Source organism: Salvelinus alpinus, chromosome 23 (assembly GCF_045679555.1).
Source record: "Salvelinus alpinus chromosome 23, SLU_Salpinus.1, whole genome shotgun sequence".
NCBI lineage: Eukaryota > Metazoa > Chordata > Actinopteri > Salmoniformes > Salmonidae > Salvelinus > Salvelinus alpinus.
The window spans coordinates 35,766,097-35,791,669 of NC_092108.1; the positions used below are offsets into that span (position 1 = coordinate 35,766,097).

General features: G+C 42.5%; 2 protein-coding genes across 7 annotated transcripts in view; one reads left to right on the forward strand and one right to left on the reverse strand.

Moving 5' to 3' along the window:
* Positions 1-10,743, forward strand: part of LOC139551305 (ATP-dependent 6-phosphofructokinase, platelet type-like) — a 39,164-nt gene extending 28,421 nt beyond the window's left edge. For 3 of the 5 annotated variants that reach the window (XM_071362804.1, XM_071362806.1, XM_071362805.1), the window contains 9 exons: positions 1,406-1,476; positions 1,630-1,717; positions 4,717-4,869; positions 5,775-5,939; positions 7,531-7,592; positions 7,995-8,106; positions 8,235-8,334; positions 8,573-8,678; positions 9,767-10,743. In XM_071362804.1, coding sequence (XP_071218905.1) covers positions 1,406-1,476; positions 1,630-1,717; positions 4,717-4,869; positions 5,775-5,939; positions 7,531-7,592; positions 7,995-8,106; positions 8,235-8,334; positions 8,573-8,678; positions 9,767-9,908 — 999 coding nt within the window. In that variant the 3' untranslated portion in view covers positions 9,909-10,743. Of the gene's footprint in view, positions 1-1,405; positions 1,477-1,629; positions 1,718-2,408; positions 2,562-4,716; positions 4,870-5,774; positions 5,940-7,530; positions 7,593-7,994; positions 8,107-8,234; positions 8,335-8,572; positions 8,679-9,766 lie in introns of all 5 variants that reach the window. The other 2 variants (XM_071362807.1, XM_071362808.1) reach the window with 2 other exon arrangements.
* Positions 10,744-11,343: 600 nt separating this feature from the next.
* LOC139551304 (presequence protease, mitochondrial-like) lies at positions 11,344-24,759 on the reverse strand. 2 transcript variants are annotated; one of them, XR_011670241.1, is made up of 28 exons: positions 24,476-24,759; positions 24,128-24,233; positions 23,762-23,868; positions 23,375-23,526; positions 23,146-23,260; positions 22,953-23,049; positions 22,634-22,794; positions 22,271-22,397; positions 21,875-21,963; positions 21,548-21,676; positions 21,285-21,398; positions 21,098-21,194; positions 19,763-19,897; positions 19,353-19,491; positions 19,155-19,271; positions 18,744-18,873; positions 17,194-17,314; positions 17,005-17,081; positions 16,640-16,805; positions 16,372-16,472; positions 16,145-16,265; positions 15,517-15,573; positions 15,119-15,231; positions 14,801-14,923; positions 13,767-13,912; positions 13,220-13,322; positions 11,563-13,017; positions 11,344-11,527 (listed from the first exon to the last, which is right to left on the reverse strand). XR_011670241.1 is itself a non-coding variant. In XM_071362803.1 (27 exons), the coding sequence occupies exons 1-27, from the start codon at positions 24,520-24,522 to the stop codon at positions 12,924-12,926; spliced, it is 3,084 nt and encodes a 1,027-aa protein (XP_071218904.1). In that variant the 5' UTR covers positions 24,523-24,759; the 3' UTR covers positions 11,344-12,923. The 2 variants fall into 2 exon arrangements, 1 of the variants encoding a protein (XP_071218904.1); XM_071362803.1 differs by having other exon boundaries at positions 11,344-13,017.
* Between the last annotated feature and the right edge of the window lie 814 nt (positions 24,760-25,573).

A 25,573-nucleotide genomic window follows, 5' to 3' on the forward strand; every position in this document is an offset into this window, starting at 1 on the left:
TAAACACCTCCCTCTGCAACTGGACTTCCCGACGGGCCGCCCCCTAGATGGTAAGGATAGGCAACAACACATCTGCCACGTTGATCCTCAACACGGGGGCTCCTCAGGAGTGCGTGCTCAGTCCCCTCCTGTACTCCTTGTTCACGCATGACGGCGTGGCCATGCGCGACTCCAACACCATCATTAAGTTTGCCGACGACACAACAGTAGTAGGCCTGATCACCAACAACGATGAGACAGCCTATAGGCAGGAGGTCAGAGACCTGGCAGTGTGGTGCCAGGACAACAACCTCTCCCTCAACGTGAGCAAGACTAAGGAGCTGATCGTGGACTACAGGAAAAGGAGGGCCGAACACGCCCCCATTCACATCGACGGGGCTGTAGTGGAGCTGGTCGAGAGCTTCAAGTTCCTTGGTGTCCACATCACTAGCAAACTATCATGTTCCAAACACACCAAGATAGTCGTGAAGAGGGCACAACAATGCCTATTCCCCCTCAAGTGATTGAAAAGATTTTGCGCGGGTCCTTTTCAGTCATCATCGTTTGGTAGGGCAGCTGCTCGGCATCTGACTGCAAGGCGCTACAGAGGGTAGTGTGTACGGCCCAGTACATCACTGGGGCAAAGCTTCCTGCCATCCAGGACCTCAATACCAGGCGGTGTCAGAGAAAGGCCCTAAAAATTGTCAAGTACTCCTCCCACCCAAGTCATAGACTGTTCTCTCTGCTACCGCACGGCAAGCAGTACCGGAGCGCCGAGTCTAGGTCCAAAAGGCTCCTTAAAAGCTTCTACCTCCAAGCCATAAGACTGCTGAACAGTTAATCAAATGGCCACCCGGACTATTTGCATTGACCCCCTTTTTTACGTTGCTGCTACTCACTGTTTATTAATCACTTTACCCCTCCCTACATGTACATATTACCTCAATTATCTCTACTAACCTGTATCCCCCCATATTGACTCGGTACCCGTACTCCCTGTATGTAGCCTCGTTATTGTTATTTTATTGTGTAATTATTTTTTATTTTTTTACTTTAGTTTGTTATTTTTTTATTTTATTATTTGTGCAAATATTTTCTTACTTACTTTAAAAACAACTCTGCATTGTTAGTTAAGGGCTTGTAAGTAAGCATTTCACCTGTTGTATTCAACGCATGTGACAATTTTTTGGGGGGGGGGGATATTGTCATACAAAGCAAGATAAATGTTGATTGTAAATCTGATGTGCTTGATTGCTTTTTAGAATGTAATTCATTCATTTAGCGTAAATGCTAATGTTTTGTGTCCCCTTGAAATGAACATGATGAATGATTATGTTCGCATTTAGCACAGCTTTTTGGAGACTACACAGAACACATTTGAAACCTCATTCTCAAACACAGTTTTGTTGTTTTTGTCTCCACACAGATAAAGGAGATTACATGGGGAGATGTAGCAGGTTGGACCGGCCAAGGGGGGTCCATACTGGGAACAAAGAGGTAGGCTAATGTTTATGTCTGTGGGACCTAAATGGCAACCTATTCCCTATATAGTGCACCACTTTTGAACAGGGCCGATAGGGTGCCATTGAAAATAATCAACATTGACTTATTGTAGTGTGTAGATGATTGGATTTTTATTTCTAATTTCAGAACCCTTCCAGCGAAGCATCTTGATAAGATCGCTGAACAAATCAGGATACATAACATCAATGCTTTGCTTGTTATCGGTGGATTCGAGGTATGTAGAGCACATCACAGCATCAAGTACATTTTACATTCACAGTTGAATATTTACATTTTATATGTAATATGTTTACAATATTATTACAGAATTATACCACTATTTTGCAGTACCAAATTGTATATTGTACTTTTTATAATTTTGAAAAGTTATTAACATTAAGCGTATGAGTAAAATTGGAATCTTTGAGTGATACTAAAACATATACTCTCTTCTCATGTGTCTTTGTATCTTTTTCTTAAGTGTTTCACGCAGTTATATTCTTTCATTTCACAATCTAAAGTTACAAAATATTCTCCATTATTTCCTCCTATAATAATTAAGAACATATTTCTGTATGTTCAAAGAACCCCTTTTAGGCTCTCTCCTCCCTGTATGTCCCTCCCCATCTCTGTGTGAGTTACTGTGTGGTGCTTCCTGTCTGAGTCACACTGTCCGTTGTGATAGGCCTGGCTCCCTCACCCTGGCTCCGCCCACCTTGTCTCATCTTTACTCATGGCTGTGTCCCAAATGGCACCCTTTTCCATATACAGTGCACTACTTTTGACCAGGGCTCAGGGCCCTGGTCAAAAGCCCTCTGGGCCCTGGTCAAAAGTAGTGCACCACATAGGGAAAAGAGTGCCAGTTTGGGCAAACACATTAACTCCTCGCTCTTAAGCCCTGGCTCTGGCTCTGCCCTGTACTGCAGGCCATCCTGGGAGTCATAAAACTGTCCGCCGCCCGGGAGAAATATAATGACTTCGGTGTCCCTATGGTTATGGTCCCTGCCACAGTCTCCAACAATATACTGGGCTCTGATCTCAGCATTGGCGCAGACACAGCTTTAAATGCTATTACTTATGTAAGTGTGGCTGGGGATCAGAGGTCGCGAGGTCAGATGTGTTTAGAACACCTACCAGCCAATCAGAATAAAGGACTTCACTGATTGCAGCTTGGGGCGTTGCGTGTACCAGCATCACAACAGGCTGAACATAACTAGGTCTAACCCAAACACACCATACTGATTTGTGTTGAGCTAGGTGTGCATGTGCTCCTATATCATCTGAAGGAAAATAGTTAGGTAGAGTTTAAAAAGCCTTAGAAGGGAATAATAACCACAGTGAAATAGCAAGATAAGGTATGACAACTCATCGTCTGATCAGCTGCAAACAATGTATAAATTAGAAACAGCAAGCCGTTATAAAACAGTGTTTTCATTCAAGCTCAACCCATGCAGAGGTAAAGTAGTATATGATTAGGGGCCGGTTTCCCGGACACAGTTTAAGCCTTGCCGTAGACTAAAAAGCACTTTCAATGGAGATTCTCCTTATGTTTTTTTAGTCCAGAACTATGCTTAATCTGTGTCTGGTAACCGTCCCTGTAAGTCTAGGTCTTTCAGTCTGAGGCTTCTGTTGTTGCTGGTAAATATCACGATGAAGATCCCAGGTAAGTGATAGATACTGGCATGAAGTGACGTCAGTGGCATGTTTTTGACCCTGCGGCTAGCGTTGTTCTGCCTGCAGCTGCACCTTTCTATGCTTGTTTACTAAACACAATGAGTTGACTTGTACCTGGTCTGGTTTAACACAACAGTTCCTCCTATCCTGCTATCTCTACAACACTCCTATCCTGCTATCTCTACAGCACTCCTGTCCTGCTATCTCTACAACACTCCTATCCTACTATCTCTACAACACTCCTATCCTGCTATCTTTACAACACTCCTATCCTGCTATCTCTACACCACTCCTATCCTGCTATCTCTACAACACTCCTATCCTGCTATCTCTACAACACTCCTATCCTGCTATCTCTACAACACTCCTATCCTGCTGTCTCTACAACACTCCTATCCTGCTATCTCTACAACACTCCTATCCTGCTATCTCTACAACACTCCTACCCTGCTATCTCTACAACACTCCTATCCTGCTATCTCTACAACACTTTTATCCTGCTATCTCTACAACACTTTTATCCTGCTGTCTCTACAACACTCCTATCCTGCTATCTCTACAACACTCCTATCCTGCTATCTCTACAACACTCCTATCCTGCTATCTCTACAACACTCCTATCCTACTATCTCTACAACACTCCTATCCTGCTATACATTTGTCTACAAGCCAGTTGGATGAGGTGGAGGTTTTTAAGGGAAGGGTATTAATGAAGGAGAACTAGTAGTAGTAGTAGTAACATTTAGATGTCTTCTCTAACCAATATTTTTACTTTCACCCATCTAGTTGATTTTAATTCCATCATCAACCAAAACTAGATTTTCACTAAGCATCTGAAAAGCATTTGAATAGTCACTATACTGTATTGGAGAAGGAAGTGAATTCACTTAAGTAACCTACTTGTTGTGAACAAACACAGTATCTTATTTTGTGTTTACTGAGAATCTATTGCTAATAGTGAAAAATGGAGATTGAATGTGTCATAGAACAGTATTAGACTATCTAATTGTTGTCTTGAACCAGGCCAGACCTCCATCTTGTTTTGAACACTGTCTGCATCGGTAGTGTACCTCACGAATAACAGCCAGCATTTTTCCACTCGCGTACAAACATTCCCTCACGTCGTGAGGCCAAGTGCAGTGTCGCCAGGCTGCATCGTGACAGTCTGAGTCTACTGTTATTTCCACGTCAACACTTCTGTCTGTCTGCCAGCCAGGGTGACCGACCAACCCCGCCCCTCTCTTCTTTACCAATGGGATGCCAAGCCAACCCCCCTATCACACGGAGATAGCCACCCTCAGGATACACACACAGACACTACATTTTCTAGATCAGGCCCTAGTAGGGTAACAGGAGGTTCTGCCTCCCAAATGAGAGCCTATTCCTATTATTGTGCACTACTTTTGACCAGAGTCCCATGGTCCCAATAGTGCACTGCATAGAGAATAGGGTGCCATTTGAGACAACGCCCATAGTCGGGGTAAAATGAAGTAGGGGCTCTCTTTGAGTCTGAGAGTGCCCCCCTAGTGGTCTAACACGTTTGTGCCGCACCACCTCCAGGCGTTTGAGTGTCTGCTGCAGCTCTATGAGGCCCGGACCAGCCATGAGGACTTTTGCATCCCGATGTGTGTGCTGCCTGCCACCATTAGTAACAATGTGCCCGGTACTGATCTGAGTATCGGGGCAGACACTTCCCTCAATGCCATCGTGGAGGTAAGGTAGAACTCACATAGTCTGGTCCCAGATCTGTTTGTGCTCTTGCCAACTCTATTGCTGTCATTGTCAAGACAAGCATGACAAGGAGTGACAGGGAGTTGGCATGATAGCACAAACAGACTGGCACTCAGGCAAGAACTCACAGCTTTCAACAGGGGTGAAATTATACCGTACTATTGACCATAGTACGGTATATCAACCATCACTCGATTTGTATTATTATGTGGTATGCTTTCCTAGAGATCTACAAGTATACTTATGAGCATTGTATTAGCTAAAATACAAAAACAAAAATAGTTTAGTCAAGAATTCTCTTATTGGACAGACCCTAGTTGACATTGTGGAAAAGAAGAATGCACAAATGTACTTGGGAATATAGACTGACAACAGACACAGACATTTCCCGCAATTTCTCCCACATTTACACAGACTTACACAAGCACACTGTACACAAACCCATTTCTGTGCACTTACAACATGCATACTTTAATAGTTAGAATTACTCTTCCCTTACTGACTGTTTTCTGCTTTAGTGTTATGGAAGAATTCTTTATCAGACTCTGCATCCTGGTAAATCTTGCAATACTGTTTGCATGTTTTGGGCAATTGTGTGAGCATTTGATACCTACTGTATAGACAGCATTTTTGTATGTACCTACTACCTAACAAAATAACATTGTCTGCAAGCTATTGATAACCATACAGTGGGTGTGTCACAAATTGCACCCTATTCCCTATAGTGCACTACTTTTGACCAGAGCCTTATAGGCCCTGGACAAAAGTAGTGCACTACATAGGGAATAGTGTGTCATTTTGGTTGCATAGGGAATAGTGTGTCATTTAGGATGCAACCAGAGTGTCTATTTGATCTGACTATGAGCATCTATGTGTGTGTGTGTCAGACATGTGACCGCATCAAGCAGTCTGCCAGTGGGACTAAGCGGCGTGTGTTCATCATTGAGACCATGGGGGGGTACTGTGGGTACCTGGCGAGTGTCGGGGGGCTGGCTGCGGGGGCTGACACTGTCTACATCTATGAGGAACCCTTCAACATCAGAGACCTCCAGGTGAGGACCATTGTTTTACAAAGGGTTGCAACCATTGTTTTACAAAGGGTTCCGTCAACTTTCCCAAAAATCTCAGTTTTTATAGAAATCCTGGTTGGAAGATTCTCGGAATCAGGAGGGAATAAACAGGAAATTCAGAAACCTCCAACCATGATTTATGGAAAATCTGGGGAATTTTGGAACCCTAGTTCTACACAGTATACAGTACATTGTTACAAATGTAAATGTTTACATCATAGTTAATTCCTCAGTGGATACATGTGCAGCTGTGACAACTTTCTAAGTTGAAGCAGTTTTTTTAGTATGGAGAGCAATCTCCATGTGGCTGTCAATGGTTATATTGTCCTATTTACACAGTGCTGTACAGTACAATTAACACTCCAAGGAAAGAGCATCCTTGACAGCAATGTTTGTATTCCCTTTATAGTGTACTACTTTTGACCCTGGTCAAAAGTAGTGCACTGTAAAGGATGGGGTGGCAGGGTGCCTAGTGGTTAGAGTGTTGGGCCAGTAACCGAAAGGTTGCTGGATCGAATCGCCGAGCTGACAAGATAAAAATTGGTCGTTCTGCCCCTGAACAAGGCAGATAACCCACTGTTTTTTGGTAGGCCGTCATTGTAAATAAGAATTTGTTCTTAACTGACTTGCCTAGTTAAATAAAAAAAGGAAACATGTTTCCTCTTGGGATGCAACAAATTACTGAACATATCAAACTAACTGCACTCTGTCCAGCTGCCAATCACTCTCCTCCCTCAGCGCAATGGGGCCTCTATTTTAGGAGTGCTCAGGTGACCCAGATACAATACGTAGATAAGGCAGTTATTAATAGGTGGAGAGCATCATTATTCCAGGAGTGTTAAGCTCTGATCAAGACAGATCACATTGTTATGGTTTGAGGAGGTCTACTCAACATCACTAGAGAGAGTTGTTGATGTGCCAGTTCTTATTGTCCAAGAGACACATTGCTGTTTTCAGGTACACAACAGTTAATAGATCCCCTCAGATTATGGATAAAATATGCAGTCTCCTTCTAAGACCAGACCAATGACATCAAAATGAAAGTATTATTTAATGCAATGAATGTTGTGGATATGCTACATTGTGAAACGAGGTGATGCTGATATTTACCCATGTGTTGCAAAGAGCACACACAGTATAAACAAAAGATCGTGTTGATTTTGTATAATGAGTGGTCTACCATAATGTTCAAGCTGTAGCCTACATTGATTGGAGTGAATGGCCTACATTGATTGGAGTGAATGGCCTACATTGATTGGAGTGAATGGCCTACATTGATTGGAGTGAATGGCGTACATTGATTGGAGTGAATGGCCTACATTGATTGGAGTGAATGGCCTACATTGATTGGAGTGAATGGCGACAAAGCATCTAAATGGACAGAAAATCAGTAAGACGTGAGCCACCTCCTGGTCACCAGAGCCCACTGCAGCACTCTGTCCCTGAGACACAGCAGAGAAATGAGCTTCATTCTGCAGCTCTGAAAGTTCATGCAGGTTAGAGATAGAGGAGGAATACTCTAGGATACTTCAGACTTCTCACAGCTAATGTGAGGATTTTCTCACTGGTTCAGTCCAACGTCGAGCACTTGACAGAGAAGATGAAGACGGGGATCCAGAGAGGCTTGGTGCTGAGGTGAGTAAGGCAGAGCTCACGTCCTGCATGATAGCCTGTTAACAAGTAAACAGTAAGTTAACAATAAAGGCATATGTACGTAGCCAGCTATGTATGATAGTCATACTATCTTTATGCCATACTGTATAGGCTATTAATACAAATTGTCTAATAAAACTCTTCATTTGTATGTTAAAATATAACCTTTTTGGAACTATTCATCACAATTATGGCCAGTTTATATTGTGAACGGGCCCTAATTCTTCCTGTACTGTTGATATTCTATGGAGGCTCTATCAAGGCCACTCATCATCACTCTGTATAACTGAACTGAGAGGGAAGAGTCCCCCTGTAGCGCAGCAGCATGACAACTGGAACCTTGACATTGTGTGTGCGTGCATGCGTGTGTATGTGACGTGACAGGAATGAGAACTCCAACGAGAACTTCACCACAGATTTCATCTACCAGCTGTACTCTGAGGAGGGGAAAGGAGTGTTTGACTGCAGGAAGAACGTGCTTGGACATATGCAGCAGGTATGGTTAGCTCATTACCCACGCACACACAGCTGTGTATTCCACATAATATTATTAGCCTACTCCAACCCTAACCCATGAACCTGACCTGAGTAAAACAGATCAATTGTTTTTATTTATTTCCAAAGGGAGGTGCTCCTTCTCCATTTGACAGGAACTTTGGAACGAAGATTGCAGCAAAAGCAATTCAGTGGATTTCAAGAAAGCTAAAGGAGTCCTATAAAGACGGTACTGTACATGTACTGAATGTAGTTCATAAATCCTTTTTTAGTACTGACATGATGTGGCTTCTAGTTTCCCTGTTGATTAAGGATATATTCCAAATGGCACCCTATCCCTATATGGTGCACTACTTTTGACAAGGGCCCATAGGGCTCTCTAGTCAAAAGTAGTGCACTATATTTGGAATATGGTGTCATTTGGGACATACATAAATGTGTGCTGACTGTATTCCCTTACCATGCAGGGAAAGTGTTCGCTAACACAGAGGACACGGCCTGTTTGCTGGGGATGCGTCGCAGAACCATGGCCTTCCAACCAGTAGAGCAGCTGAAAGATGAGACAGACTTTGCGTAAGACAACATTTACAGTACCTTCAGGCACAGCACTTAGACCTACACAGACACCCGTTTAGGCTTTCAACCAATGACTGCTCTTCAAATGAGAGATAGTAATTTTTCTGTGTAGATCTCCATAGTAGCACATAATGAGAAGTACAATTATTTATTCAATATGACTGACTAATGCTACTTCAAATCAAATCAAGTGTAGACCTTACCGTGAAATGCTTCCTTACAAGCCCTTAACCAACAGTGCAGTTCAAGAAAGAGTTAAGAAAATATTTTCCAAATAAACTAAAGTAAAAAAATTATAAAAAGTAACACAATAAAATAACAATAACGAGGCTATATACAGGGATACCTGTACCGAGTCAATGTGTGGGGGTACAGGTTAGTCGAGGTAATTTGTACATGTAGGTAGGGGTGAAGCGATTGTTCAGCAGTCTTATGGTTTGGGGGTAGAAGCTTTTGGTCCTAGACTTGGCGCTCTGGTACCGCTTGCCGTGCGGTAGCAGAGAAAACAGTCTATGACTTGGGTGACTGGAGTCTCTGACAATTTTTGGGGCTTTCCTCTGACACCGCCTAGTATATAGGTCCTGGATGGCAGGAAGCTTGGCCGTGTACTGGGCCGTACGCACTACCCTCTGTAGCGGCTTACGGTCAGATGCCGAGCAGTTGCCATACCAGGCGGTGATGCAACCGGTCAGGATGCTCTAGATGGTGCAGCTGTAGAACCTTTTCAGGATCAGGGGACCCATGCCAAATCTTTTCAGTCTCCTGAGAGGGAAAAGGTGTTGTCGTGCCCTCTTTACAACTGTCTTGGTGTGTTTGGACCATAATAGTTTGTTTGTGATGTGGACACCAAGGAACTTGAAACACTCGACCCACTCAACTACAGCCCCGTTGATGTTAATGTGGGCCTGTTCGGCCCGCCTTTTCCTGTAGTCCACAATCAGCCACTTACAACTCCTTACAACGTCAACCCGTTCAAACGTATAGTGGCAAGTTGAATTGTCTTTATGGTCTCTCATACACCGTGTGTGTGTGTGTGTGTGTGTGTGTGTGTGTGTGTGTGTGTGTGTGTGTGTGTGTGTATATAGCCACAGGATCCCTAAGGAACAGTGGTGGTTGAAGCTTCACCCCCTGATGAAGATCCTGGCTAAGTACAAGACCAGCTACGATGTGTCTGACTCTGGCCAGCTGGAGCCAGTGACCCGGGTCAGGCCCAAGAAGGCAGACTGAACAGACCATCTAGCCTTGCTGACCAGCACAGTCTGACCAGCAGATATTTAGTTCAGACTAGATAGGCTAGTCTGTAGAGAGGCCTGGGCTGCTCTGAGCTGATCTATTCAGTGTGACTTAGCCTTTGTCATGGTAACTCTTACCAGCACTTTTCAGTCCATCCCATTCTCATGTCTCCTCACAAACTCCACCCTTCATCCGAAGTATGCACTTGCACACTTTCTCTTATGGATTTTACAATGGTGAAAACTGCTTCCAGCCAACGCTTATGCTTTTAAAATCATGACCGGGAGTGTGCAAGTGCACACTTCTGGAAAATGATGGAGAATCAGGATGTAGCTTGAGTCTACTCCCATAGGTTCTTCTTCCCTCCATTTTCTTCTAAAGGGAGAGCTGACTGTCTCCCATCACCTACTGTAGGTCTATTCCACTGTGTGTTGTTACTCTATACTTGCACTTTGTATCAAACCTGGGCTGTGTGGCACTTAAAGGGATAGTTCACCCAAATAAGAAAAAGAACACAGAGGTTTTCTTACCCTGTAAGCAGTTTGTGGCACTTAAGAGTAGGGGCTGTATTCAATCCGTGTTGCAGAAATTCAGCGTTACAGCGTGATTCAAGTGCAATGTTCCCGCGTTAGCTGCACATGTCGGCTCAGTAGGAAATTACCTTTACATCGCTTCAGCGATACAGATTGAATAGAGCCCTGGGTCATGTTTGTTCTGCTGCTGTATTATGTTGCATTTGTGAAAACCATTATTATGCAATATAACCTTGTTCTAATATGTTGACTCACTGTGTGTTTTCTCCAATTAAAGAATACTTCTGAAACCTCAATCACATCAACACTATTCAATATGAGATCAGAGGAAGGGCATGTAAACCTCACAGAATAAAAATGCATGTAGAATTGTGTCTGGTATAGAGATGGAAGTTCAAAGCCTTGTGAAACCGACTGACCGCTGTATTTGTATTTATTATGGATCCCCATTAGCTGCTGCCAAGGCCACAGCTACTCTTCATGTGGTCCGGCAAAATTAAGGCAGTTATACAATTTACATTCATTACAGAATTCACAACACACTAAGTGTGTGCCCTCAGGCCCATATGCCACTACCACATATCTATAACACAAAATCCATGCGTACGTGTCTGTGCCTATGTTAGTGTTGCTTCACAGTCCCCGCTGTACCATAAGGTGCAGCTTTGCCAAGAGTGTGCAGAGCTGTCATCAAGGCAAAGGGTGGCTACTTTGAAGAATCTCAAATATAAAATATATTTTGATTTGTTTAACACTTTTTTGGTTACTACATGATTCTATGTGTTATTAAATAGTTTTAATGTCTTCACTATTATTCTACAAGGCAGAAAATAGTAAATATAAAGAAAAACCATTGAATGAGTAGGCTGGTACTGTATATCATAAATGACACATTGTTGTTGTATTACAACATAATAATTTAATGGTCATATTTTATACAAACACTGAACAGAAATATCAATGCAACATGCAACAATATTTTTTGGGGGACTGAGTTACAGTTCATAAGGAAATCAATCAATTGAAATAAATAAATTAGGCCCTAATCTATGGATTTCACATGATTGGGAACACAGATACCTTAAAAAAAAAAGTAGGGGCGTGGATCAGAAAACCATTTGCCTCATGTAGCGCAACATGTCTCCTTCACATAGAGTTGATCAGGCTGTTGATTGTGGCCTGAGGAATGTTGTCCCCCTCTTGAATGGCTGTGTGAAGTTGCTGGATATTGGCGGGAACTGTAACACACACGCTGTCATACACGTCGATCCAGAGCATACCAAACATGCTCAATGGGTGAGTATGCAGGCCATGGAAGAACTTGGACAATTTCAGCTTCCAGGAATTTTGTACAGATCCTTGCGACATGGGGCCATGCATTATCATATTGAAAATAGCCCTTGAAGGTAAGCATTTGCCCACTGAAGTCGCCGAACTGCAGTCAGGTCAAGACCCTGGTGAGGATGACAAGCATGCAGATGAGCTTCCCAGAGATGGTTTCTTGCAGAAATACTTTGGTTTTGCAAACCCTCAGTTTCATCAGCTGTCTGGGTGGCTGGTCTCAGACCATCCCGCAGGTGAAGAAGCCGGGTGTGGATGTCCTGGGCTGGCGTGGTTACACGTGGTCGGCTGTTGTGAGGCCGGTTGGACATACTGCCAAATTCTCTAAAATTATGTTGGAGGCAGCTTATGGAAGAGAAATGTACATTCAATTCTCTGGCAACAGCTCTGGTGGACATTCCTGCAGTCAGAATGCCAATTGCATGCTCCCTCAAAACTTGAGACATCTGTGGAATTGTGTTGTGTGAAAAAACTGCACATTTTAAAGTGGCCTTTTATTGTCCCCAGCACAAGGTGCACCTACGCAATTATCATGCTGTTCAATCAGCTTCTTGATATGCCACAGCTGTCAGGTGGATGGATTATCTTGGCAAAGGAGAAATGCTCTCTAACCGGGAAGTAAGCACATTTTTTGAGATACATTTGTTTTTTTATGTGCATGGAAAATGTCTGGGATCTTTTATTTCTGCTCATGAAACATGGGACCAACACTTTAAATGTGTTTATATTTTTGTTCAGTATTCATTATATGTACCCTATGGAAATACAGTATTTCAATAGACAGAAGCCATCTTTGTACATACTTGCATACATTTAGAAGCCAGAGTTGAGTCTGTCTAGAAAGTACACTAATAAATGAAATGTATGTTGTCATAATTGTATATTATGAATATGGTATCGAGGTGAGGTGTAATTTTATCTATCAGAGCATCTGTTCTCTGTTGTGCGCATTCCATTTTTGCCCAAAAACCAAATAGACTTTCTGGTTAATTCAATACAATTCAAGTTATATTATTACTGGACACAGTCCAGTTATTCAGGACAATCAAGTAACATTGATGTTCACCATCTTATGACACAGTGCCTCTGAAGTCGCTTAATTGGAAAATACAAAAGTGGATAATTCCATGTCTGGTTATTTTACCACCCATGAGGGGTCTTTCTTGATGGTGTCATTCTCGGGGCCCAGAATAGCAACTCCACATGTCCTTTGTCCAATGCCAAGGTACCTGTGTAAAACATAAATCCAAAATATTAAATGGCCATTCTCTGCATATAACATTTAATTCAGTCCAATAATATGGCTTACCTAGGGACAACTTCGAAAAAGACTAATTCTTGGTAAACTGTAGTTGGAGCACTCAAAAAACAGGTTCATATCTGTATTACAAATTCAACACTTGAAATGATATTCAACCAAAACTACATTACCTGCCAGCCACATCGACAATGTTCTTGTCTGTGACAGCAAAGAGTCTCTCTCTGTGGGCCTGTTTCAGCTCATCTGTGATTCCACTCAGGAATCGGCCCATTCCTGCAACACGGTGGTGTGATGTGTCAAGACATGGATTGACAGTCGGTCTATTTCATCTCTTTGTTTTGGTCCATTTATAACTTGTCATTTAGAAGTCTCCAATGAAATGTATGTCTTTGTAGACACTGTAAATGTGTCCAGTGCTGTCCTCATGTACAGTAAAAGTTAACAGGACATAAAGGACATAAACGAACAGCATGTTAAATGTCAGGTAGAGGTTTAGAGCTTGGACAACTCCAGGAGAGATAAGGAAGGGCCCATCTTTTGTCAGCTGTAGTATTTGTCATCCAGTGGGGTCTCTGTTCAGTATGGAAGGCTCTGAGTAAGTCCCAAATGGGACCTTATTCCCTACATAGTGCACTACTTTAAACCAGGGCCCATAGGGCTACCCCCAATGTCTCTGGTCAAAAGTAGTGCACTAAATAGGGAATATGGGTGCTCTACCTTTATCGGAGGGGGCGACGGGGGAGTCCACGGCTGAGAACATGGACAGCTTGGCCTCATTGATGTCCTGCTGGGTAAACTGTCCTGATATGGCCCAGTCCACACCCTTACGGAACGCTGACAGAGTCTGCACCGTGTTGGGGTCTCTGAAATAAACACAGGGACATACAAATTAAATATGAGAAGTTATCTAATGCATTCAAATTTTACATTCATTTTAATTAAATAACTCCCCTTAATGTACTCTGAACATTTTGATAGGTTCTGACTTCTAAACGTGAAATATGAAATGCAGAACGTTTTCGTTCTGTCAGAACATGTTATTGTTAGACATCAGGTATCCTATGGAAAGGAGAAGGGCCACAGTCTGGTTTCAGTTGTTGGGTTGTAATTTGAAATACTTGCTACATCAGAAGTTAATGGTTATCTGTAGGAGGAATGTATATGGTGGGTCAATAAAGGTTGGATATGAGTCAGGGGCTTGGAATGTTACTGAGGAAGGGAAAGGCAATCACATGGTTGTCGTCACTGATAAGGGTGGATAGCTGTGGATTAGTGAGGAATGGGGGCTGACGTCAGGTCAGGTCACATGAAGGGAGAAGATACAGTTTATTACCCACATCACTTAACTTCCTGCCTAGCAATGAAGATGTAATGTTTAGAGAAAAGGAGAAGACTCCACCTAAAGTGGGGTATATATACATGCACATGTGGGAAAATGTATTTGTCTGTTCAGCTCTCTGACCCATTGGGTGAATAAACTTGGTTTTAGCTTTTCCTAGTTGTCCGTTAGGTACTAAATAAACAGAGTAAAAACTAACAATTTCATGACTCTAAGATCAAAAAAATGCATTCAAAATAGTTCCGATGTTTCGTGATTGCATGTATTATTTTCCATTTCCTGAAAAGTTCCAGTTTTGGAGATTTTCTTTCGACAGTGACTCTGTAATTTTTTTATCTGGTTAACAACTGTTAAAACCTGTTTGAGTACAATATAATCCTGTCTTATTACAGTACATTAATACACTACACACCTGTATGAATAGAAGGTGAATAGTCCTCCTCCCATCCTGGCCCCTCCACCGTAGGCCCCACCCTTTTCTCTGATCTCTCCATGCAGGTACTTAGAAGTCATCATCCGGGCCAGGATATTCAGGCTGAGGGAGAGAGGGGGCAGAGCATGGGAACGTTTTCCAGAAACTCTGGTTGAAGGATTCTGGATTTTGTGCATTTTCTAAAGTAACCAGAGTTTTGGAACCCTAGTAAATGTAAACATGGATCTGAGAGGGTTTGGAAAGATATGGAACATGAACTACTAGGGCGATAGCTTGACACAGTATTAAGACAGTCACCTGGCACAGTCCTCATGGGTGAAGGGCACGGTGCGGATACACTCGCTGACAAAGTTGATTGGGAAGGGCATTGGGAAAAATGTCTTCATCTGGCAGGGCTTGAAGTTGGGCTCCTGTGTGGGGATGATCAAACACACTCACATTAGCTCAATGGTAGAATATGGAGGTCAGAGACCAATGAAGACCATTGGTCAGAGACCAATGAAAGTAAGATCAAACTAATGTTCAGGGGCTGTATGGATCAAGCGTCTGAGAGTAGGAGTGCTGATCTAGGATCAGGTCCCCTGTCCACGATGCAATCTTATTCATTGTGATCTAAAAAGGCAAATTCCTATTGAGATGCTCTATATAGTACATACGGCCTCGGGGCCTAGTTTAAAAGCGGAGGCGATACGCACAGCGACAAGTTTTCTACTTGGGCCAGATCCAGGGGGTGCCAGTGGGTCAAGAGGTCTCTGTTAGGATCAAAAGAAAAGTGAATGAAAAATCCTGTCAACTCACAGTGAAATACAGGCTTCGTCCCAAATGCGACCCTATTCTCTACACAGCGCGCTTCGTTTGACCAGATTCCTATGGGCTCTGGTCAAAATGTCACATGAAATGATGCTGGAGAGACGGAGCAGGTACGGGGAGTAAAACATTTAATAAATAACAGACATGGAACGAGACAGGAACAGCGTCAGCAAACAGGTAACACAAACAAAAGACAATCAATGCAGAAGCGGGGAACAGAGCTGGGGAACTGACAAATATAGGGGAGGTAATAACAGGTGATGAGTGAGTCCAGGTGAGTCCAATATCGCTGATGCGCGTGACGAGGGAAGGCAGGTGTCCGTAATGGAAGTGAATGCAGGGCAGCCTGGCGCCCTCAAGCGTCAGGGGGGGGAAGAGCGGGAGCAGACGTGACACAAAAATAGCATACTATGTAGGGAATAGGGTGCTACTTGGGACAAACCCACAGTACTCATTTCAATTGGTTATAGTGCAGTCTCAGTACAGTACCAAGATAGTGTGACAAATTCATACCTCAGTGATATTGGACTGGACTGGTTTGCGATCCTTCTTATTGGAAGCAACGTTACACATTAAGTTATCCAACTGTCCAGCGGCATTAGACATCTTCTGCGGTGTTGCATTAACCGCACATCTGTCCGAAGAAGTTGTAAAACACTTTACGTAAAGTCCACATAGAGAAATCAGAGTAAAATCTTAACCTTTGATAAGTAACTGTCACGTGTAAAGACTTTACCCACCTCATGTTCAGTGGGTTGAGAATGTGTCTCTTGATTCTAGGAAGTGTCCGTAGAACTTGGGTGAGGTCTGGCATCTCTGCGACCCTCTTCATAAACTTGACCTGATATTCAAGATACACAAGATTTCTTTCATTTGAGGGTACAGAAGTGCATTATATTCTCATTCAGAGGGTACAATACCAGTGTCCTTCGTCATTAGAGCTTTTTCTTCGCTTGTAGACCCTCAGGTTACATGGTCTGACTTCACCACAGTCCTCCCCCCTCTCACCTGCTCCATCCCTCCGAAGGTCTCCTGTAGTTCTCCTGTTGGGGTAAGGTTGCGAGCTGCCCGTGTCATGGCATACATGTGACCAGAATTAGAGATCCCATTGGCCAGTTCCTGAGCCGACATCATGACCAGCACACGCAGACGCTCCTCATCATCAAAGTGCGGGCTGTGGGTCAAGGTTCAAGGGTCAGAGCAGAGAGGGACAAGGGCTCAAATAATATCAATCAAATGACTTATTAGAAAACAATGGACATGTGGATTATTAGTGATAGATGGATTATTTACAGTTTGATAATTATCTGATAAGAACATATAACCATGTATTACTGTTCCATGGTATTATTCTAATGGACATGTGAGCCTACCTGTTGAATATGTCACTCCACAGGTGAAACATATCAGGAAGATTCCTCTCCAGGCAGGAAGATGAAAGTAGAACTCCCTGTGAATCAGAGGTGATTGAGAATGCTCTTTCTTGTAGCTAATTGCATTGCGTACTTGTGTAGGGTATAAACTAGGCTTTATGGTGACTGACTGACTGGCTGGGGACTGACCTGTTCATACATATCCATGTTAGAGTAGTCAGGGTTGACTGATGTGGAGATGGACATGCCTCCTGTTTTCAGCTCCATCTGCTGGTCCTGCTGCCTGTAGTCCAGCCCTCCACAGCCCATCCTGAAATAACACACCTTCTCAATTATCATATGTCTCATTTTACAGCCACACATGGTTGATGATATTACTAGGTTAACTAGCTTGTCCTGCGTTGCATATAATCAATGCGGTGCCTGTTAATTTATCATCGAATCACAGCCTACTTCAACTATGCCAAACGGGGATGATTTAACAAAAGCGCATTTGCGGAAAAAAAGCACATTCGTTGCACAAATGTACCTAACCATAAACATCAATGCCTTTCTTAAAATCAATACACAGAAGTATATTTTTTTTAAACCTGCATATTTCATTAAAATAAATGCATGTTAGCAGGCAATATTAACTAGAGAAATTGTGTCACTTCTCTTGCGTTCAGTACAAGCAGAGTCAGGGTATATGCAACAGTTTGGGCCGCCTGGCTCGTTGCGAACTGTGTTTCTTCCTAACAAAGACCGGAATTAATTTGCCAGAATTTTACATAATTATGACATAAATTTGAAGGTTGCACAATGTAACAGCAATATTTAGACTTAGGGTTGCCACCCGTTCGATAATATACGGAATGGTTCCGTATTTCACTGAAAGAATAAACGTTTTGTTTTCGAAATGATAGTTTCCGGATTCGACCATATTAATGACCAAAGGCTCATATTTCTGTGTGTTATTATGTTATAATTAAGTCTATGATTTGATATTTGATAGAGCAGTCTGACTGAGCGATGGTAGGCAGCAGCAGGCTCATAAGCATTCATTCAAACAGCACTTTCATGCATTTGCCAGCAGCTCTTAGCAATGCTTGCTTCACAGCGCTGTTAATGACTTCAAGCCTATCAACTCCTGAGATTAGGCTGGCAATACTAAAGTGCTTATAAGAACATCCAATAGTCAAAGGTATATGAAATACAAATGGTATAGAGAAATAGTCGACGCGTCATAATTCCTATAACTACAACCTAAAACTTCTTAACTGGGAATATTGAACCACCAGCTTTCATATGTTCTCATGTTCTGAGCAAGGAACTTAAAATGTTGATTAATGTGCACTGTCCCTGTAAAAATAAATTCAACGTTAGCTTTTTTTACATGGCACATATTGCACTTTTACTTTCTTCTCCAAAACTGTGTTTTTGCATTATTTAAACCAAATTGAGCATGTTTCATTATTTATTTGAGACTAAATAGATTTTATTTATGTATTGTATTAAGTTAAAATGAAAGGGTTAATTGTTAATTCAGTATTGTTGTAATTGTCATTATTGCAAATATATATAAAAATCGTCCGATTAATCAGTATCGGATTTTTTTGGTACACCAATAATCGGTATTGGCGTTGAAAAATCATAATCGGTCGACATCTACCTTCAACACATGTATATGAAACCACACGAGCTAAGCCTTCTGGACAATACACAAATTATCTTTCATATCATATTGGTTCTGGACTCACTTGGTGATGACACTGCAGAAGAGGGGAACGTATAGTTTGAGGTCCTCAGGGAGGCTGTTGAGACTACACATAGCTCTGAAGTAGACCATGCCATTGGTGGGCTGCTCACAGTACTGTACTGGCACTCCTCCTAGTGGGGTGAAGAGAGTAGAACAGGACAAATGTCAAAGGTAGGCTAAACCATGAGACAAATGACCTGAGTGTCCTAACGTTGAACTTCAAGGACTGATTCTCCAGGGAGCTACAGAGTTTATACATCAACACGTATCCATAGTACCGTGCATGTTGTTTTAAATGAGGGGTTTAGTCTATCAAAACAGACAGACTGGGTGGACTAGAGTGTAATCTCAGAACCCAGAGTAACTAGAGTGTAGCGTCAGCATGTATCCATTAATACAGTAAGTACTGTACCTGCAGTGCCCATCTCCACACGTGTGACTGCTATCGTTGGCTCAATATCAGATACGTTCAGGGCAGGGAGACATGAAGCATCCTGGGTCTTGCTCTGAATGGATAGCAGCTCAAGACCTGAATTGAAAACACAGAATATTTTGTTTTTCATAATGAAGTCAATGAGTCTCTATTCTCCTTTACAGACGTAGAACTGACCTTTCTCATAGATGTCTTTCTTGTCACTCTCAGACAGAGCCTGTATCTTCTTCTGGAGTTTCTCCTCCTCTGCTTTGACCTGTTTCTCCAGGTACGCCTCATCAGGACTCATAGACAGAGTCAGTCTGTGAGTATTATCCTGCACGGGCACAAACATGACACTCATGACATGACCACAACACTAAATAATGTAAATGACATTATTACACTGATGATGTCATGTTCTGCTTTCAACAACACCATGGTCTATGACCCCTGCACGATGACTTCTCAACTTTCTTGATTAGACTGCTGTAGCTCCTTTATGGATTTGTTTTGTTGAATTTCCTGTTACATACCTAATTCAGATTTAGATGCTGTCTATACTGAAACTTAAAACTCAACTTATTTTCTCCTGTCTGGTTACTCACCTTGAAGTAGTGCACGACTTTCTCCTGGAGGAAGCGAGGGTTGTCCTTCAAGGCCTGTCTGAACTGGGTCACACTGTCGCAGATCTTCAGCAGCTGAACCGGGTCTCCATCATGGTTCCAACAGGAAGCTATGTACTGTTAGCAGAGAGACAACATACAGGGTGAAACATGGTTACACAAGAGCTGCCCAGGTGTGTGTGTGTGTGTGTGTGTGTGTGTGTGTGTGTGTGTGTGTGTCCATCGTGGTCCCAGCAGGAAGTTATGTACGGCAGAGACAAGTAAGCATGAGTTGACCCACACAAAACACCAAAATAATTAGAGAGGTGCTGACTAACGGAATACTAAGCTTACCAGAGGTCATACTGTATACAGGAGTGCTCCCAGGACAATCACTATGGTTATGTGTACATTCTTGAGTCTGTCTTTATATACAGTGAGCTCCAAAAGCATTGGGACAGTGATACATTTTTGGTTGTTTTGTCTCTGTATTCCAGCACTTTGGATTTGAAATGATACAATTTGTGTATCTAACTTTCCAACTCATCATTATTAACGATTCATTCAGGATTATCCATAACATTGGTAGCATCCACATTCATGTAGAAGTGTTTAGAAACATATTCTATTCATATTTACAATTAAAGTGACTCCAAAATGACATTGGGCACCAAATAATCTGAAACACAACCAAAAGAAACAGCAAATGCATCCAAACAAATTTGTAGTCACAAGCTTGATGTAGTCATTGCGTGCTATGAATATGGGACCAAATACTTAGCTTTTACTGCATCTCAGTGCTAGAGGCGTCATTACATGCCCTGGTTCGATTCCAGGCTGTATCACAACCGGCCATTATTGGGAGTCACATAGGGCAGCACACAATTGGCCCAGCGTCGTCCGGGTTAGGCCGTCATCGTAAATAAAAATGTGTTCTTAACTGACTTGCCTAGTTACATAAAAGGTTAAATAAAAGTACATTTGACCTAATACTTTTGGTCCGCAAAAAAACGGGGGACTATGTACAAAAAGTCCTGTAATTTCGAAACAGTTCACCTGATATTGATGAAAATACCTTAAATTAAAGGTGACAGTCTGCACTTTAACCCCATAGTCATTGTATTATTTCAAATCCAAAGTGCTGGAGAACAGAACCAAAACAACAAATAATGTGTCACTGTCCCAAAACTTTAGGAGCTCACTGTACAATGTAATTCCCTGCACATTTAATCTCTGTTTAGGGTCAACATGTGTGTGTTTAGGGACTTGTCAAGGACTTGTTCATGGTTAAAGCACAGGGGAGGCACTAGTCATGCTGTGGCCCTGTACTGTACTCACCGAGGCCAGAGACAGGCCGAAGCTGGTAGACTGATGTTTCATCTGGATCTCAATCTTATGAAGCAGGGCCTCTATCCTCTCCTCCTCAAATCCATTACTGGACCATTAGGAGGGAAGTACAGTTAGATGAAACGGCATTATTGTGATGACAAAAGTTACAAGAAACATTAGCAGCAAGTGCACTTACGCAATGATCTCATCAAAGGTTTGGATGATGATTTGCTTGACTTTCTCGATATCTTCTTCGGCCATTCCTTGTAAGCCAATACTGAACGATGCCTCTTTGGTGCTCCCATCATATCTGAAAAATATACACCGGTAAATTAAGTATATACTGTTCCACTTAAAAGGCAAACACTTTAAACAACATTTCTTACATTGCTCCCCAGCATACTATGACAATGTTGTTCTCATGTAACAAGTTCTAAAACGCCTCCCACTTGAACCTACCCTACGACAGAAGAGAAGTCTGTTCCTATCTTGGGTTCTATAAGGGCCTTGTAGAAGGGAGCGTTGGGTCCAGAAATCATCAGAGAAGACATCAGACTCAGGGTGAAGCCCTCAAATGTATCTGTGATACTGCAGAGAGAAGAACACATGAATGACACCACTACATTATCACTTACTGATTTCAAGCTAAATGACCAAAATGCATATGGAAATCACAGTATGCACCAATTGAGGTTACAGTCGCTTTAAAACTGACCAATGTATACTATCCCAGACACAATTTTAGAGAAACAACTGTTAGTGTTGCAGTAGATCAGCATTACATACTCTCCAAGCAGGTAGCTCATACACAGTGTGTTCTGTTTGGCTGCATCAGGAGCCATAGCATCGGGAGTGCAGGTCACATGGTCCTCTCTCTGTGGACAAATCAATTAGAATTACAAGAATTATAAAAGCTTTATTGTCCACACAATGTGGAAATTTATATTTGGCTTCACACATTAAAAAAAGACATCAAAACATTATTAAACAGCACCTTATCATCAAGATCATTCAAATAAGCAATTACAGTAAAATGTATTCAAACTTCCAAACCATAGACCTTGCCAAAGTTGCTCAAGTTGAGAGAATAGATTTGGAAAATCTAGGAGCTGATAATGAATTAACTAATATCTGACAGCTGGTACTGACTGAGCTACAATGATACTAAATGGGAAGACTCACGGGCCTGTCCCAGTGGACTTGGTTAGGGACAGCAGTGTCAGGCTCAGTGCGTTCAAACTTGGACAGAGCCTCCTCATGGATCTGTTTCAGGTGCTGCTCTAAGGGCATGTCCCCGTAGGTAAAGAACCTGAGGAGCAGAAAAGGGAAACCCTGTTACTGCCAAGGCCCAACAGAGTTGTGTGACAAGACACAGTGCGACTGTACCGAGTATTTAATATTGGGGTGTGACAGTGTGTTGTGCCGTGCATTGCTAAGTGGTAATGTGTGACAGTGTACTGTACAGGTCATGGTGTATCACAATGTACTTTACAGTGTGTTGCTAGTATGGAGCAGTAGCTAGTGTGGCAACATGTTAGACTGTACCTTGCGTTGCTGGGGTGGTAGTGTGTGGCGTGGAAGTGCTTGAGTTGCTCCCAGGAGAGGTCAGGGATGGCCAGAGGTTCCCCTCCAGACACCACACCATATGTGTGGTCAGGATACAGCTTGTTCTGGAGGTGCTGGGCATACACTTGCTCATTGTCTGACTGAAATCACAAACAGAGAGGAATTGTAAGACTCCAATATGACATCCATTTGTCCATCTCCTGAGCAAATGATTCTGTAATTAACATAGCCTAATTCTCACAAATTAATCACAAATACAATTAAATATCTATTAATAGTTTGGAAAGAAATAACTCACAAAAGCACCCTTCATTTCATTGAAGACAACTCCTTTGAAGACCAAAGGGGAGGTAGGATCTGTAGGGTTTTCATTCTCCAGTCTCCATCCCTCCTGCCTTTAATGAAACCCATTGAGGACAAGGGTGTGAATGGCAGACTTCTGATGTCACTGATTCTGATTAAAGAGGCATCTATTTAAACATCACACTTACCGAAAATCTAGTTCCCCCAGACAAGGGAAAAACACTGCATCCAGATACACAGATAGGAGATTCTGGAAGTCTTTCCCGTTTTGTGTGGAGAATGGATACATGGTGAAATCACTGGCTGTGAATGAAAAACAATGATTTTAGACACCATTCTCTCTCTCTCACACACACACACACACACACACACACACACACACACACACACACACACACACACACACACACACACAACCTGTGAATGCATTCATGAAGGTGGAGAGTGATCTGTTGAGCATCTTGAAGAAGGGGTCTCTGCAGGGGTACTTCTCTGAGCCACACAACACTGTGTGTTCCAGGATGTGTGGAACCCCTGTGTTGTCCATCGGGGTCGTCCTGAGCTGAACACTGCAAAGGTGTTAGGACAAGAGAAGGAAACACTGTCATTACAAAAAGCATTGTCTTAAAATAAGTATTTTGTTATTAAACTAAACATTTATTTTGATCTAATCTTTTCCACCAGCCCGCTCTCTCTCTGTCACGGTAGCAATTGAGCCTGGGGACAAGGTTACATTTGACATAATCCAAATTACATTTGACCTAATCCAAATAAAGCACAATCCCACAAATGTGGGATTATTACCTAAAGAGATTGTTTTTGTCATCTCTAGCTGCGTGTAGATACTGGGCACCTGTGTTGTCATGGGTCAGTTTGACAGCTGTAAGGAACAGGTCAGGAACATCAGCCACCTGCAGAAATACAGGAAGATAATATCACATTTTATCTTTACCTTACGCTAACCCTTGACTAAAACTGTATGTGAAGATGATCAGAATCAGGGTGATCTTTTTGTTGTGGATTGGTGTTTTCCAATCCTAGGGTCCCAAAGGGATGCACATTTTTGTTTTTGCGTTTGATTAGTTGAATCAGGTGTTTTAGTGCTAGGGCAAAACAGGACCATGACTGAGAAACACTGTTGTGAATAATGTGATGACTTGGTCATTTCACCTCCTTGACTGTGAAGCCATGGATCTTCTGTCCTGCCTGGTACTGCAATGCCCTCTCTGTTGCTGGGGTGCTCCTGAACCTCCATGATGGATTATGCCCCTGGAAACTGGATTTGCCAAGAGAGAGACCATTGCTGGCTTGCATCAGCTGTTGCATCACGTTATACATTTGTTTAGATGTCTTTCTAGACAGCAGAACACAGAGCAAGAATACAGCTGTACAGGTTTACCTACGTGTAAGGAAAGCATCGATATACTTGACACCACTGAAGGAAAGGTGTTTGAACATAACGTTACAGTATTTAACTGGCTAGCTGACAGGCTAGCTAGCTAACGTTACATTACTCACCTTAGAAATCGAAGTTTCTGGAGAACTGTTTTACTCTGCCTAAACATTATTTCCTTAATTTAGCGACAATAAATATAATGGGTATTTATCCGTACACATGCATATCAGAATACTACGCTCGGGAACAGCTCTACTATTAAAAAATTATAATCACGTTTTGGTTAGTTACACATCCATGTCCTCTAATGCCGACGATACTGTTGTAGCTAGTTGACACACTGAAATTGAAGTGGACAATGTCAACGTTGCGTCAGCTGCGCAATGACAGATAAACTAATACATGTATTGACCCAAGTCACTCATTGATATTAGTATGCGTGGGTTCATGTTGTTTATAGATCTACATAAATTGCGGCTTGCTATTTAGAGTTGATGGACTAAACTTTCAGTGTTGTACAACTTATCTTTCTATTGGCTAAATAGGTAAGAACATTCGATATGATTGGGTAAACGTGGGACGACGACGGTTACAACGCCATGACGTCCGGAAGTTTTCGGGCAACACCAAATATTTTTTACAACTAACCCTGGCAACACGTGGTTCGGGACGTAGCTAGCGTGCGGCGAGTAGTGCGGGCGAAGTGGAGAACATGTTTGAGAAGCATTAGCTCTACTTGAATGCGAACAATATGGGTGTCAGTTCTGATGATATGGAGCGGGAGGATAAGGGTCAAGGACCAGAATGGTCTGTAGTGGAAAGACATACAGCACCAGGCAAAAGTTAGGACACACATACTCATTCCAGGGGTTTTCATTATTTTTACTATTTTCTACTATTTTCTACATTGTAGAATGAAACTATGAAATAACACATATGGAATCATGGAAGGCGGTGACCCGTTCCTGTAGGTTCATGCTCTACAACATTCGCAGAGTACGACCCTGCCTCACGCAGGAAGCGGCGCAGGTCCTAATCCAGGCACTTGTCATCTCCCGTCTGGATTACTGCAACTCGCTGTTGGCTGGGCTCCCTGCCTGTGCCATTAAACCCCTACAACTCATCCAGAACGCCGCAGCCCGTCTGGTGTTCAACTTTCCCAAGTTCTCTCACGTCACCCCGCTCCTCCGCTCTCTCCACTGGCTTCCAGTTGAAGCTCG

What these genes read in the sequence shown, in the direction of transcription:
- LOC139551304 (XM_071362803.1), bottom strand. Translation starts at nt 24,522, where the DNA reads ATGTTTAGGCAGAGTAAAACAGTTCTCCAGAAACTTCGATTTCTAAG. An exon ending in ATGGCTTCACAGTCAAGGAG is followed by an intron (nt 23,869 to 24,127) that starts GTGAAATGACCA and finishes GTATTTCTGCAG; the next exon opens with GTGGCTGATGTTCCTGACCT. An exon ending in ACCTTTGATGAGATCATTGC is followed by an intron (nt 21,195 to 21,284) that starts GTAAGTGCACTT and finishes CTAATGGTCCAG; the next exon opens with TAATGGATTTGAGGAGGAGA.